The 15000-nt window shown below is 42.3% G+C and overlaps 2 protein-coding genes across 4 annotated transcripts in view; one reads left to right on the forward strand and one right to left on the reverse strand.

Annotated features, from left to right (window-relative positions):
* Window positions 1–1674, reverse strand: part of LOC112230938 (gamma-crystallin S-like) — a 17989-nt gene extending 16315 nt beyond the window's left edge. The window contains exon 1 of the mRNA XM_024397351.2: window positions 1518–1674. Coding sequence (XP_024253119.1) covers window positions 1518–1547 — 30 coding nt within the window. The 5' untranslated portion in view covers window positions 1548–1674. The remainder of the gene's footprint in view (window positions 1–1517) is intronic.
* Window positions 1675–1718: 44 nt separating this feature from the next.
* The window catches only part of LOC112255044 (DNA-binding protein SATB2-like), a 55644-nt gene continuing 42362 nt past the window's right edge, over window positions 1719–15000 (forward strand). For all 3 annotated transcript variants that reach the window (XM_042314881.1, XM_042314882.1, XM_042314883.1), the window contains exon 1: window positions 1719–1994. The gene's annotated coding sequence lies outside the window, so the exon portion shown is untranslated. The remainder of the gene's footprint in view (window positions 1995–15000) is intronic.

Below are 15000 nucleotides of genomic sequence, written 5' to 3' on the forward strand. Positions count from 1 at the left end.
CGTACGGTAGACCTATAACTACTGACTGTATGGTAGACCTATAACTACTGACCGTATGGTAGACCGTACGGTAGACCTATAACTACTGACTGTATGGTAGACCTACCGTACGGTCAGTAGAACGTCTTGACTGTAATTCATTGCTGCATGTTTGGTATTTTGATTGATATGCTGGCTTGGATGTTTTATTGATATGCAATTTTGTTGACTACAAAACGTGTTATGCCCCTGACAAAAAGTGGAATATTTCATAACAACGTGAACAACGTTATAATGAAATATTATTCAAACTTACAAGTCAAAGGAAAATAATATATGTCATGCACTCACAGAAACTATAGGCCAGTAGGCCTAGTTACAGAATATCTGTGGCCGCGACCAATTTACTACAGTCATTTAATATGCCACCAACACAGAGGGAATGTTCGTTTGTACAGACGTTATGTACGCCGATGCCTAACACCTTATATATATACTATCTAGGTATCAGTTGTAAGCCTATAAACGTGTTGGCAATCAGAACGCTGCTTTAATAGATGGCGTTGGCGCATGGCGTTTATGTAGGACCTGGGTCAGTCATGTGAAAATGTTACACTATTTTATCAGGCTATACAGGATAGAATATGCCTATACCCTGTACAGGTGAATTAAGTATATTACAGTTTGTGTCTCTCTCTGTGTGTGTGTGTGTGTGTGTGTGTGTGTGTGTGTGTGTGTGTGTGTGTGTGTGTGTGTGTGTGTGTGTGTGTGTGTGTGTGTGTGTGTGTGTGTGTGTGTGTGTGTGTGTGTGTGTGTGTGTGTGTGTGTGTGTGTCTCTGTGTATCCATGAGATACATTCTCTCCATTACACTAATTTACTAATTACTCGCGCATCTTTTTTCCTCAACAAGATTAGAAAACCATTTTATCTGACTCGGGTTAGTTAGTAGGAAGTAAGTGAAACCAACATTACATTTACGACACTCATTTGATTGCTATAGTCTTGATATAGGATTTGATTTGAATTATTTTAGTCATTTCATCTTAAATACTGCATGAGTTTTAAGCATATATATTGCACGTCGAGGAGGACATTATAACGCGGTTACGCACAAGTCAAACGATATCAATCTTTGTTCTGTTTAAACACCAGAACATTCAGGTTAAGCGTTTGACTGTAGTCTACATGATGTGTCAGAATGATCTCTTGAAAGTTCACAATTGAGAGGAGACAGATTGCACCCCGATATTGTGCTCAATCGGCCAATGTGAATTGTTGCCATTCCAGATATGTTTGGATCACCTGCTCAAAAGGGAGGAGCTGAATTTTGATTAGCATGAAAGCCGTCCATGTGCAACGTTACAAAGGCCAATGACTGATGTTGAATGGATATACAGTATAATAGCTTCTGATCCTTCCTCCGTTATATCGTAATAACATCTGATACCTCCTCTCTCGCACCCTGTCAAACGAAGTCTCCGTTACCTCCCTCTCTCGTATCATCTATAGCATAACCAAAGGTCCGATATGTGGTTACCTTGCTGCTTCCACTATTCGTTGAGTCCATCTATGGCTCCGGTAGTAAAGGCAAAGTAAAAACATTCTAACTTCATATCCTCTGCAAAGCAAGGAATAAATGAACAAACGTGGAATCTTAAATTGTGCTGCCTGTCGTCCATCCCCTCGAGCGCTTTATAGGCGGTTCAATCTAGGAGCTCCGACAGTGAGGTCTCTCTCTCTCTCCACCCCCTTCACACACAAACAAACACCCAAGCAAGCACACAGAGCGTATTTCCTGTATCTGCCGTATCTATCGTCCTCTCGCTTGCGCTCTGTCAAGCTGCTTTGCTGTCACACTCAAGTAGAGCGCGGAGAAGAACCATCGAGCTCCGAGTGACGGATATCCGACTTCTGCTCCCCGAAACATCCCCCAGTCCAGCCCTGGATTCAATACTTATCATCAATGGACAGAGCTTTCTACCCAACCAGGCGAGGTACAGACACCACGTAAACAGTGAGTACAACCTGTTCACATACACTTTTTATTACGAGCCTCATCTTTTCAGCCAGCTTGAGCCTACTTTACCAACATTACAAATACTAATAAAAGTATTAGGTGTCTGTTTATAACGGTGATAATAACAACAATGGTCCAAGGCCAAATTCTAATAGTAATAGTAATATTTTAAAGGATAAAAATACTTTTAATTCATGATCGTTAATATTAGGCCCAATGCAATGTACATTTAATGAATGTATCATCAATGTTCTGGTCGTGCGTCTAGCCCGAATAATTGGCTGTTAAAAATAATAGCCTAAATGGGTGAAGAATAAAAATTATGAGCAAGGTGTCAATGTTTTGGCGATAATTTAGCGTAAATAATGCTCTCTCATTAGGTTACCATATAATAACTATTATTAGCTATGATAATAATATTTGGTTTGGATTATATTATCTCATATTTAGATTTTTCATTGTAGCCTAACACTTTTAGATTTCAGATAAAAAATAAATGTCGATTATACATTCCACATGAACAATAAAGTGTATCAACAGTTTTACTACTGACAATTATTACAATTATTATCATTATTATACTTTTATAATTCTACTTGAGGAGTGTGCACGTTCTGATTAAATCATTACGCAAAACAAAGACGAGCTCACTGTGTTGAACGCACAATACACTCTGCACGGGTTAGTATCAGGTAGAGCCTATATCAATTTGCAATTTTCCATGCGAATTCATTTAGGACAATTTATCACATTGCGTACCTAGCTATCCAACATGCATTATCTTAGTGAAATTAGTTTCGTTTTGGAGTTTGAAAATGTAGTGCTACTGACTTATTACTCTTTTTTTAGAGTTGTATTTCAACTTTTAATTTATACAAGTAAAAGGCGTAGTGTCCCGAGTCAAAACCATTGGCTATAGGTCTAGCCTATAGACCTACTTTTTGATTGAGACGTTGACGTATCAATACTTTTCCATGTGTATATTCTCAACTGCATTTAAATGTTTTATCGGAAACAAGTCACGGGTCAAATTCAGGAATTTTAGCGCGTTTGAATGTTCATATGTTGAAGACAAACGAATGAGCAACCGGACTGAGCAAGCTGTCTTGCACCATAAGGTGAATAAATAATCACCCTACCCTGCATAAATGTCTACAACCTTTCATGTAAAAAAATGTCAGCTAAAATGTAACATTTATAAGCTGGCCTAATGAGTGGACAGGGCACATTTTTTGCTCAAACGTTTTTACAGCGAGAGAAAGAGCAGCGTTGCTCTCAGCAAGACGAAGCCTATTGTCCCCAAAAATGTCAACAGCAGTAATTTAGTGGTTCCATCAAAATGCCGGTTTCATTTGGATAAACTTGGTTTCACTGCAGTATGCCAAGCGGAGAGAAAAAAGTTGTTCCGACAGCTTTCTGTCCATTTCTCTCTCCCAAAATAAAAAACTTCAGGGTTTGACTGTTTTCAAAAATGACTGAATGAAATGCCCCCTTACCGTTTTCCTATTTTAACGTTATTTGATTCTATGTAATACAGTACATGCAAAAACTAGGCCTCTTACCATGGGTGTGTCTCCCTCATTAAGCATACAGTTAAATGGTTCATTCAAATAAAATCCTATTTTTATTCATCACATGCTTCACAAACAATAGGTGTAAACTAACAGTGAAATGCTTACTTAAGGCCCTTCCCAACAATGCAGAGAACAAAAAAATACACAAATAATAGAAAAGTAAAAGATGTAATAAGACTGTAAGTAATAATAAATTCACATTGAGAAATGATAACTTCAGTGCATTTGGAAAGTATTCAGACCCCTTGATTTTTCCACATTTTGTTACATTACAGCCTTATTCTAAAATTGATTAAATTGTTTTCCCCCCTCATCAATCTACACACAATACCACACGATGACAACACAAAAACAGGGTTTTGTACATTTTTGCAAATGTACAAAAAAAACCTACGGAAATATGACATTTATATAAATACTCAGACCCTTTACTCAGTACTTTGTTGAAGCACCTTTGGCAGCGATTACAGCCTTGAGTTGTTTTGGATATGATGCTACAAGCTTGGCACAGCTATTTTCAGGTCTCTCCAGAGATGTTCGATCGGGTTCAAGTCCAGGCTCTGGATGGGCCACTCAAGAACATCAGGGACTCCTGCGTTGTCACTCCCGCGTTGTCTTGGCTGTGTGCTTTGAGTTTTTGTGCTTAGAGGTCCTGAGCACTCTGGAGCAGGTTTTCATCAAGGATCTCTTTGTACTTTGCTCCGTTCATCTTTGCCTCGATCCTGACAAGTCTCCCAGTCCCTGCCGCTGAAAGACATCCCCACAGCATGATGCTGCCAGCACCATTACATTTTTTTTTTTTTTACCTTTATTTAACTAGGCAAGTCAGTTAAGAACAAATTCTTATTTTCAATGACAGCCTAGGAACAGTGGGTTAACTACCTTTCGGTTATCTTGTCCAACACTCTAACCACTAGGCTACCCTGCCACCCCACCATGCTTCACTGTAGGGATTGTACCATGTTTCCTCTAGAATTGACACTTGGCATCCAGGCCAAACAGTTTAATCTTGGTTTCATCAGACCATGGTCTGAGAGACCTGTAGGTACCTTTTGGCAAACTCCAAGCGGGCTGTCAGGCTGTCATGTGCCTTTTACTGAGGAGTGGCTTCCGTCTGGCCACTCTAACATAAATGCCTGATTGGTGGAGTGCTGCAGAGATGGTTGTCCTTCTGGAAGGTTCTCCCATCTCCAGAGAGGAACTCTGGAGCTCTGTCAGAGTGACCATCGGGTCCTTGGTCACCTGCCTGACCAAGGCCCTTCTCCCCCGATTTCTCAGTTTGGCGGGGCTGCCGGCTCTAGGAAGAGTCTTGGTGGTTCCAAACTTCTTCCATTTAAGAATGATGGAGGCCACAGTGTTCTTGGGGGATCTTCAATGCTGCAGACATCTTTTGGTACCCTTCACCAGATGTGTGTCTTTACACAATCCTGTCTCAGAGCTCTACAGCCAATTCCTTCCACCTTATGGCGTGGTTTTTGCTCTGACATGCACTGTCAACTGTGGAGCCTTATATAGACAGGTGTGTGCCTTTCCAAATCATATTCAATTGAATGTTCCACAGGTGGACTTCAATCAAGTTGTAGAAACATCTCAAGGATGATCAATGGAAACAGGATGCACCTGAGCTCAATTTCGAGTGTCATGGCAAAGGGTCTGAATACTTCTGTAAATAAGGTATTTCTGGTTTTAATAAATTAGTAAAAATGAGCAAAAACCTGTTTTTACTTTGTCATTATGGGTATTGCGTGTAGACTGATGAGAAAAATGTTTTATTTGATCAATTTTAGAATAAGGCTGTTACGTAACAAAATGTGGAAAAGGAAATGGGTCGGAATACTTTCTGAATGCACAGTATACACAAGAGGTTGTTGTTCTGACACCACACTGCCAGGTCTCTGACCTCCTCCCTATAGTCTTATCATCGTTGGTAATCAGGCCTACCACCGTCATGTTGTCGGCAAACTTAATGATGGTGTTGGAGTCATGCGCGGCCACGTAGTCATGGGTGAACAGAGTAAATGAGGGGACTAAGCACCCACCCCTGAGGGCCCCTGTGTTGAGGGTCAGTGTGGCGGATGTGCTGTTGCCTACCCTCACCGACTCTGGGCAGCCCGTCAGGCAGTCCAGTTTCAGAAGGAGGTGTTCTGTGCCAGGGCCCTTAGCTTTGTGATGAGCTTGGAGGGCACTATGGTGTTGAACGCTGAGCTGTAGTCAACAACAGCATTCTTACATGGGTGTTCCTCTTGTCCAGGTGGGAAAGGGTAGTGTAAGAATGCAATAGAGATTGCATCATCTGGGGCCTCCCAAGTGGGGCTGCGGTCTAAGGCACTGCTAGAGGTGTCACCACAGACCTGGGTTCGATCCCAGGCCTTGATCGGGAGTCCCATAGTGCGGCTTACAATTGGCCAGGGGGGCTTTACTTAACTAATTTCGCTCTAGCAACTTTTTGTGGCAGGCCGGGCACCTGCAGGCTGACCTTGGTCGTCGGTTGAATGGTGTTTCCTCCGACACATTGGTGCGGCTGGTTTTAGCGTTAAGCGGGCGGGTGTTAAGAAGCGCGGTTTGGTGGGACATGTTTCGGAGGACACTCGACCTTCGCCTCTGGAGCCCGTTGGGGAGTTGCAAAGATGAGACAATATCAAAATTGGGGTGAAAAAAAGGCACAAAAAAATGACATTGCGTCATCTGTGTATCTGTTGGGGCAGTATATGAATTGGAATGGGTCCAGGGTGAGTGTGATTATGGTGTTGATGTGAGCCATGACCAACCTTTCAAAGCATTTCATGAATACAGATGTGAGTGCTTTGGGGCGATAGTTATTTAGACAGGTTACCTTGGCATTCTTAGGCACAGGGACTATGGTGGGCTGCTTGAAACATGTAGGTATTACAGACTGGGTCAGGGGGAGGTTCAAAATGTCTGTGACGACACTTGCCAGCTGGTCAGTGCACGCTTTGAGTACACGTCTTGGTAATCTGTCTGGCCCTGCGGCCTTGTGAATGTTAACCTGTTTAAAGGTCTTGCTCACATCGGTTACGGAGAGCATTATCACACAGTCGTACTGAACAGCTGGTGCTCTAATGCATGGTTCAGTGTTGCTTGCCTCGAAGCGAACATAGAAGGCATATAGCTCGTCTGGTATGCTCGTGTCACTGGGCAGCTCACAGCTGGGTTTCCCTTTGTAATCTGGGATAGTTTTCTAGCCCTGCCATATACAATGAGTGCCAGAGCTGGCATAGTACTGTACAATTCGATCTTAGTCCTGTATTGACACTCTGCCAGTGTGATGGTTCGTCGGAGGTCGTAGCGGGATTTCTTATAATCGTCCGGATTAATGTCCCACTCCTTGAAAGCAGCGCTCTAGCCTTTAGCTCAGTGCGGATGTTGGCTGTAATCCATGCCTTCTGGTTGGGATAAACGTATTAATGAAGCCGATGACTGGTGTGGTAAAATCCTGAATGTTATCGGATGAATCCCAGAACATATTCCAGTCTGTACCAGTGAAACAGTCCTGTGGTTTAGCATCCGCTTTATCGGGCCACTTCACACTGGTACTTCCTGTTTGAGTTTTTACTTGTAAGCATGAAACAGTAGGATAGAGGTATGGTCAGATTTGCCAAATGGAGAAAGAGGGAGAGCCTTGTATGCATTTCTGTGTTTTGAGTAAAGGTGATCTAGAATTTTGTCAACCCTAGTTGTACAGGTGACATGCTGGTAAAAATGTGGTAAAACAGATTTCAGTTTCCCTGCATTAAAATGACCGGCCACTAGGAGCACCGCTTCTGAATGTGCATTTTCTTGTTTGCTTATGGCGCTATACAGCTCGTTGAGTGTGGTCTTAGTGCCAGCATCCGTTTGGGGTGGTAAATAGACAGCTATGAAAAAATATAGATGAAAACTCTCTTGGGAAATAGTGTGGTTTACAGCTTATTCTGAGGTATTTTAACTCAGGCGAGAAAAAACTCAAGTCTTCCTTAACATTAGAGATCACACACCATCTGTTGTTAATAACACAGGGACACAGGTAGAAGCTTGTAGTTTTCAGAATGAATGGACATAAGCGGGCAGTAGGCCTAGTTAATAAAAACATGGTGTGGTAGGTTTGATTAAATTCCATCAATTGGCTCCATGTTTGAGTTAAAGTTTGAGTTGAAACAAGTTATGAAACTAGCATTGAAAGGTATTTTGAAGAGAAAATCATTGAATGGTACTTTAATAAAATATGGCAAATGCAGTACTGGGTGTTCACAGTGAATGGTATGACTGTGTGTTACTATGTTGACCCTGTGTTGTTTAGTACATTTGGCATCCATGTGAGTGTAAGTGTAGTATACTGTAGTGATTGTAGTATGCTCTAGTGAGTGTAGTATACTGTAGTGAGTGTAGTATACTCTAGTGAGTGTAGTATACTGTAGTGAGTGTAGTATACTGTAGTGAGTGTAGTATACTGTAATGAGTGTAGTATACTGTAATGAGTGTAGTATACTGTAGTGAGTGTAGTATACTCTAGTGAGTGTAGTATACTGTAGTGAGTGTAGTATACTGTAATGAGTGTAGTATACTGTAGTGAGTGTAGTATACTGTAGTGATTGTAGTATGCTCTAGTGAGTGTAGTATACTGTAGTGAGTGTAGTATACTCTAGTGAGTGTAGTATACTGTAGTGAGTGTAGTATACTGTAGTGAGTGTAGTATACTGTAATGAGTGTAGTATACTGTAATGAGTGTAGTATACTGTAGTGAGTGTAGTATACTCTAGTGAGTGTAGTATACTGTAGTGAGTGTAGTATACTGTAATGAGTGTAGTATACTGTAGTGAGTGTAGTATACTGTAATGAGTGTAGTTGCTCCAGTGTGTGTAGTATACTGTAGTGAGTGTAGTATACTGTAGTGAGTGTAGTATACTGTAGTGAGTGTAGTATACTGTAATGAGTGTAGTATACTGTAATGAGTGTAGTATACTGTAGTGAGTGTAGTATACTCTAGTGAGTGTAGTATACTGTAGTGAGTGTAGTATACTGTAATGAGTGTAGTATACTGTAGTGAGTGTAGTATACTGTAATGAGTGTAGTTGCTCCAGTGTGTGTAGTATACTGTAGTGAGTGTAGTTGCTCCAGTGTGTGTAGTATACTGCAGTGAGTGTAGTTGCTCCAGTGTGTGTAGTATACTGCAGTGAGTGTAGTTGTTCCAGTGTGTGGTCTCTATGTGTCTGTACAGTCTCCCAGTGTTGTATGCTTGAAGTGGTTTCTGTGTGTCTGTATGTGTATGTTTATATTGAGAATGCATGGCCTTCATGAGGCCAGGGTCAGAGTAGAAGTCTGGTTCAAACCGGAACCTTTTTGTGACGGGAGCAGTTCATTTTTTAAACATTTTTAATACGATATTGTCGAGGTTGCATCAGATTAGAGGCATGGCTTATTTGAGGCGTGGCTTCCACATTTTTTGGTCACTTGTTAGCATAAATGTAATTCCTGTTCATCATGTTCATTTTGTACACAGCAAATTATAAAGTTCCTTGAATATTTATGCATGTTACATATTCTAATATAATAATAATATTAACATTGCTGATTACATACAGTAATAAAGTGGCAACTATTCCAATTTAGGAACTTGCATAGGCTCTTGAGGAAGTCATACACCTCGTTTAGCCTCATTGAAGCTACAAAACGGTTAGTGTTCAACCTTAACATGTGACGGCAATACAACAGAACAGATGAACAACAATGACATTTACTCTAACGGGGACCATAAAAGATCTATCTTAAAGCCACGCCCCTACTAAGCCACACCTCCACTACATGGTGTCATTTAAAGGGTCCTCCAAGAACCCCTCAACTAACTAACTGAAGGTGCAAATATGAAGCATTGACTAGAAATGGTTCCTTGGAGGATCTCCAACGTTCCTCAAGTCACTGATTCTAAGAGTGTACAGCATAATCTTTATCATTGTTATTATCATTATCATTGTTATTATTATTGTTATTATCATTATTGTTATTCTTATTATTGTTATTAGTTATTTATTTTATTTATTTTATTTAACCTTTATTTAACCAGGAAGGGCTCATTGAGATTTAAAATCTCTTTTTCAAAAGCGTGCTGGCCAAGATAGGTAGCACTAAGTCATTACAAAAATTACAGACAAACAACATGAAAAACTACAAGTAATCTAGTAAAACCATAGAATTCACAAGAGTATAACAGCATCAAAAACAGCTAATTAAAAACATTGACAGGTCAGAGAATCAGTCTCAAGATCATTCATCAGTGATTTAAAAACACCAATCGGGACAAGTTCTTCCAGTTTAAAACTATTTTGTAAGGTGTTCCAAGACGATGGCGCAGAGGACATGAAAGCCCTTTTACCAAATTAAGTTCAGACATTTGGAACAGTTAGCAGGATAAAGTCCAGCAAACGAAGAGAGTTCCCACCACATTTCTGAGCAATAAAAATGCCCAAATAAAAAGGTAGTAAACCCAAAATGGCTTTGTAAATAAAAGTATACCAGTGCCTGAGCCTACGAGTGACTAGAGAAGGCCAGCCAACCCTGGTATACAAAGTGCAGTGGTGCATAAGGGTTTGGCAGTTTAAAATAAATCTCAAAGTGCCATGGTAAAGAGTGTCAATTGGTCTCAATTGTTATTGTTTTTATCATTATTATTATTATTATTGTTATTATTGTTATTATTATTATTATTGTCATTATTGTTATTGTTATTATTATTATCATTATTATCTTTAATATTAACAAGAAGAGGAAGGAACAACACCTAATAGACACTTGAAAATAAGAAATAGAAACAAATATCATGTTACATCTTTTAAAACCCCTTTTCTATATGGTCCTTTTCATCACCAGACCATAAACATCACGTAGTGGTGCATTGTTCACTTCTTATCAGTTACATCAGTCATATATTTCAACAGTCTCAATGACCGAGTAGCTGTAAACAGTCTAAGAGAGCATGTTGCCGGAGTTGATATACGAAGAGATGGACTGTCAACTCCGTCAAGCCTAATGCGTTGTGAACGTTCCATCCTCCTCCGAGCTCCTGGAATATTCAGACATAATTCTCTCAATGAGGGGTTTGTATACAGCAACTCTTTTGTACAGGAATTTTTTGTTTGGTTACTCAGCCCCTGGATGCATTCCAAATGGCACCCTATACCCTATAGTGTACTAGGTTTGACCAGAGCCTACATAGGGAATAGAGTGCCATTTGTGACAGCCCTTGTTCTGGTCTAGTCGTGTGGATTAAAGCTGGAGGGCACTGCTGTGTGATGTCGTCAGATGTTATCAGGAGGAGATCTCATGTACTGAGAGACATCCATCCATTCAATCAAACTCACAGGACTGGTGTGATGAGAAGCGAAGTGAAGAGCTGTGAACACTAAAGTGTGTGTGTGTGTGTCAGAGAGAGAGAGACCTATGTTGGCAGGGGTAGTGGACACCCAACACATATCGTTCCCTTTCATACGTGTCTGGTAATCATTTCTCCCTGTTAATGACTCTGGGTGCAGAGATGACGGGGGGCGGGACGGAGGGGAGGTGTTAAATCCTGTGCCTGTCTTTCCCAAATCCCATGTAGACGTGTTTATCAGAAGCAGATCTGCAATGCTCGGGGGGGATAGAGTGTTTAGTCAATATCTGTTAAGATTTATAAGCTTTTAATTACACAATGCTCTCCAATCAAGCCTAGCTCTCCCATAATATCTGGTCTCATAGCAAGATGTCTGGTGCTGGACCAGAGAGGGAGAGACCAGGGATCTGGTCCCATAGCACGATGTCTGGTTCTGGACCAGAGAGGGAGAGACCAGGGATCTGGTCCCATAGCACGATGTCTGGTTCTGGACCAGAGAGGGAGAGACCAGGGATCTGGTCCCATAGCACGATGTCTGGTTCTGGACCAGAGAGGGAGAGACCAGGGATCTGGTCCCATAGCATGATGTCTGGTTCTGGACCAGAGAGGGAGAGACCAGGGATCTGGTCCCACCATGTCTGGTTCTGGACCAGAGAGGGAGAGACCAGGGATCTGGTCCCATAGCATGATGTCTGGTTCTGGACCAGAGAGGGAGAGACCAGGGATCTGGTCCCATAGCACGATGTCTGGTTCTGGACCAGAGAGGGAGAGACCAGGGATCTGGTCCCATAGCATGATGTCTGGTTCTGGACCAGAGAGGGAGAGACCAGGGATCTGGTCCCATAGCATGATGTCTGGTTCTGGACCAGAGAGGGAGAGACCAGGGATCTGGTCCCATAGCATGATGTCTGGTTCTGGACCAGAGAGGGAGAGACCAGGGATCTGGTCCCATAGCATGATGTCTGGTTCTGGACCAGAGAGGGAGAGGCCTGGGATCTGGTCCCATAGCATGATGTCTGGTTCTGGACCAGAGAGGGAGAGACCCGGGGGAGGGGGGGTCTGCGGTTCTGGACCAGAGAGGTAGAAACCAGAGGGGGGGTCTGTGGTTCTGGACCAGAGAGGTAGAGACCAGAGGGGGGGTCTGTGGTCCTGGACCAGAGAGGGAGAGACCCAGGGGAGGGGGGGTCTGTGGTTCTGAACCAGAGAGGGAGAGACTGCTGACAGTTCAGGTCAACATGATAGTGTGAACATGGTATTAGACTGCTGCCTCAGATCACCCAGGTCCCTATGATATGTTGTGGCTGGATCCCCTCACTGCCAGGCCTAGGATGCCTCAGCTATGCAGTCCTATGGGAAAGAAAGAAAGTGACTGGTCTTTCCCATTAAACTGAGGGAGAGGCAGCTGGAGTTCTTCCGTATTACAATATTCTGAGTTTGTGTTGGAAGGCTCTTTTTAAAGGCTGTTATTCATTTGGCATGTGCGTTTTATTGTCATCATGTGCTGCTTTTAGGCCAGAATGGGTTAATTATCATGCCAGGGGAAACCACAGATTGTGAAACAAACACATCAGATTGCATGACAGATAGCCTTTACGTCTAGAGGGTGGTGGCAGACTGCAGTTCGAACCCATGTCTCCTGCACACCATGAGACTGTGTTAGCCCGCTGAGCTGAAGCCAGATAGGCAGCAGACTGCTCCTGCTTCTATAATAGTTGTATGACAGTCTGGGGGTTCAAACCCGATTGTCCTGCCGGCCACGAGACTGTGTTAGCCTGGTGAGCTAAAGTCAGACAGCCAATGGAAGTTGTCAGATCTCAGACACGGTTCCTCCAGGTTCCAAAACACCTCCGTCCGCTAGAGGCAGCAGTTACTTTACCTCAGAAGTTCTTGCCTTGGAGCGAAGACGGTTGCTCATTAATCGGGAACCTTTATGTCTCGAAAGTAGTGCGTCAAGTTATAGCCTGTTGTTATAAATAACTTTGCCTGAAAAGCCAACTATCACCCCCTAGATTAGTGGCATAGCCTTTTGGTCAAACCGTAGACCTGGCTATACATACTGTATCATCTCTGGCGACAGACAGGGCGGCAGGTAGCCTCGTGGTTAGAGTGTTGGGCCAGTAACTGAAAAGTTGTTGGTTCAAATCCCAGAGGTGAAAAAAAAGAATCTGATGATGTGCCCCTGAGCAAGGCACATATCCCTGATTGCTCCTGTAAATCACTCCGGATAAGAGTGTCTGCTAAATGACAGAAATGTAAATTGACAGGCCTACCTAGCATGAGATTTGGTTGTGTAGATGACTGAGATGTAAATTGACAGGCCTACCTAGCATGAGATTTGGTTGTGTAGATGACTGAGATGTAAGTTGACAGGCCTACCTAGCATGAGATTTGGTTGTGTAGATGACTGAGATGTAGCATGAGATAGATGACAGGCCTACCTAGCATGAGATTTGGTTGTGTAGATGACTGAGATGTAAATTGACAGGCCTACCTAGCATGAGATTTGGTTGTGTAGATGACTGAGATGTAAATTGACAGGCCTACCTAGCATGAGATTTGCTGTGTAGATGACTGAGATGTAAATTGACAGGCCTACCTAGCATGAGATTTTGCTGTGTAGATGACTGAGATGTAAATTGACAGGCCTACCTAGCATGAGATTTGGTTGTGTAGATGACTGAGATGTAAATTGACAGGCCTACCTAGCATGAGATTTGCTGTGTAGATGACTGAGATGTAAATTGACAGGCCTACCTAGCATGAGATTTGGTTGTGTAGATGACTGAGATGTAAATTGACAGGCCTACCTAGCATGAGATTTGGTTGTGTAGATGACTGAGATGTAAATTGACAGGCCTACCTAGCATGAGATTTGCTGTGTAGATGACTGAGATGTAAATTGACAGGCCTACCTAGCATGAGATTTGGTTGTGTAGATGACTGAGATGTAAATTGACAGGCCTACCTAGCATGAGATTTGGTTGTGTAGATGACTGAGATGTAAATTGACAGGCCTACCTAGCATGAGATTTGGTTGTGTAGATGACTGAGATGTAAATTGACAGGCCTACCTAGCATGAGATTTGGTTGTGTAGATGACTGTAAATTGACAGGCCTACCTAGCATGAGATTTGGTTGTGTAGATGACTGAGACGTAAATTGACAGGCCTACCTAGCATGAGATTTGGTTGTGTAGATGACTGAGACGTAAATTGACAGGCCTACCTAGCATGAGATTTGGTTGTGTAGATGACTGAGATGTAAATTGACAGGCCTACCTAGCATGAGATTTGGTTGTGTAGATGACTGAGATGTAAATTGACAGGCCTACCTAGCATGAGATTTGGTTGTGTAGATGACTGAGATGTAAATTGACAGGCCTACCTAGCATGAGATTTGCTGTGTAGATGACTGAGATGTAAATTGACAGGCCTACCTAGCATGAGATTTGGTTGTGTAGATGACTGAGACGTAAATTGACAGGCCTACCTAGCATGAGATTTGCTGTGTAGATGACTGAGATGTAAATTGACAGGCCTACCTAGCATGAGATTTGCTGTGTAGATGACTGAGATGTAAATTGACAGGCCTACCTAGCATGAGATTTGCTGTGTAGATGACTGAGATGTAAATTGACAGGCCTACCTAGCATGAGATTTGGTTGTGTAGATGACTGAGATGTAAATTGACAGGCCTACCTAGCATGAGATTTGCTGTGTAGATGACTGAGATGTAAATTGACAGGCCTACCTAGCATGAGATTTGCTGTGTAGATGACTGAGATGTAAATTGACAGGCCTACCTAGCATGAGATTTGGTTGTGTAGATGACTGAGACGTAAATTGACAGGCCTACCTAGCATGAGATTTGCTGTGTAGATGACTGAGATGTAAATTGACAGGCCTACCTAGCATGAGATTTGCTGTGTAGATGACTGAGACGTAAATTGACAGGCCTACCTAGCATGAGATTTGCTGTGTAGATGACTGAGACGTAAATTGACAGGCCTACCTAGCATGAGATTTGCTGTGTAGATGACTGAGATGTAAATTGACAGGCCTACCTA

This window comes from Oncorhynchus tshawytscha, unplaced genomic scaffold, assembly GCF_018296145.1.
Source record: "Oncorhynchus tshawytscha isolate Ot180627B unplaced genomic scaffold, Otsh_v2.0 Un_contig_2569_pilon_pilon, whole genome shotgun sequence".
NCBI classification, from domain to species: domain Eukaryota; kingdom Metazoa; phylum Chordata; class Actinopteri; order Salmoniformes; family Salmonidae; genus Oncorhynchus; species Oncorhynchus tshawytscha.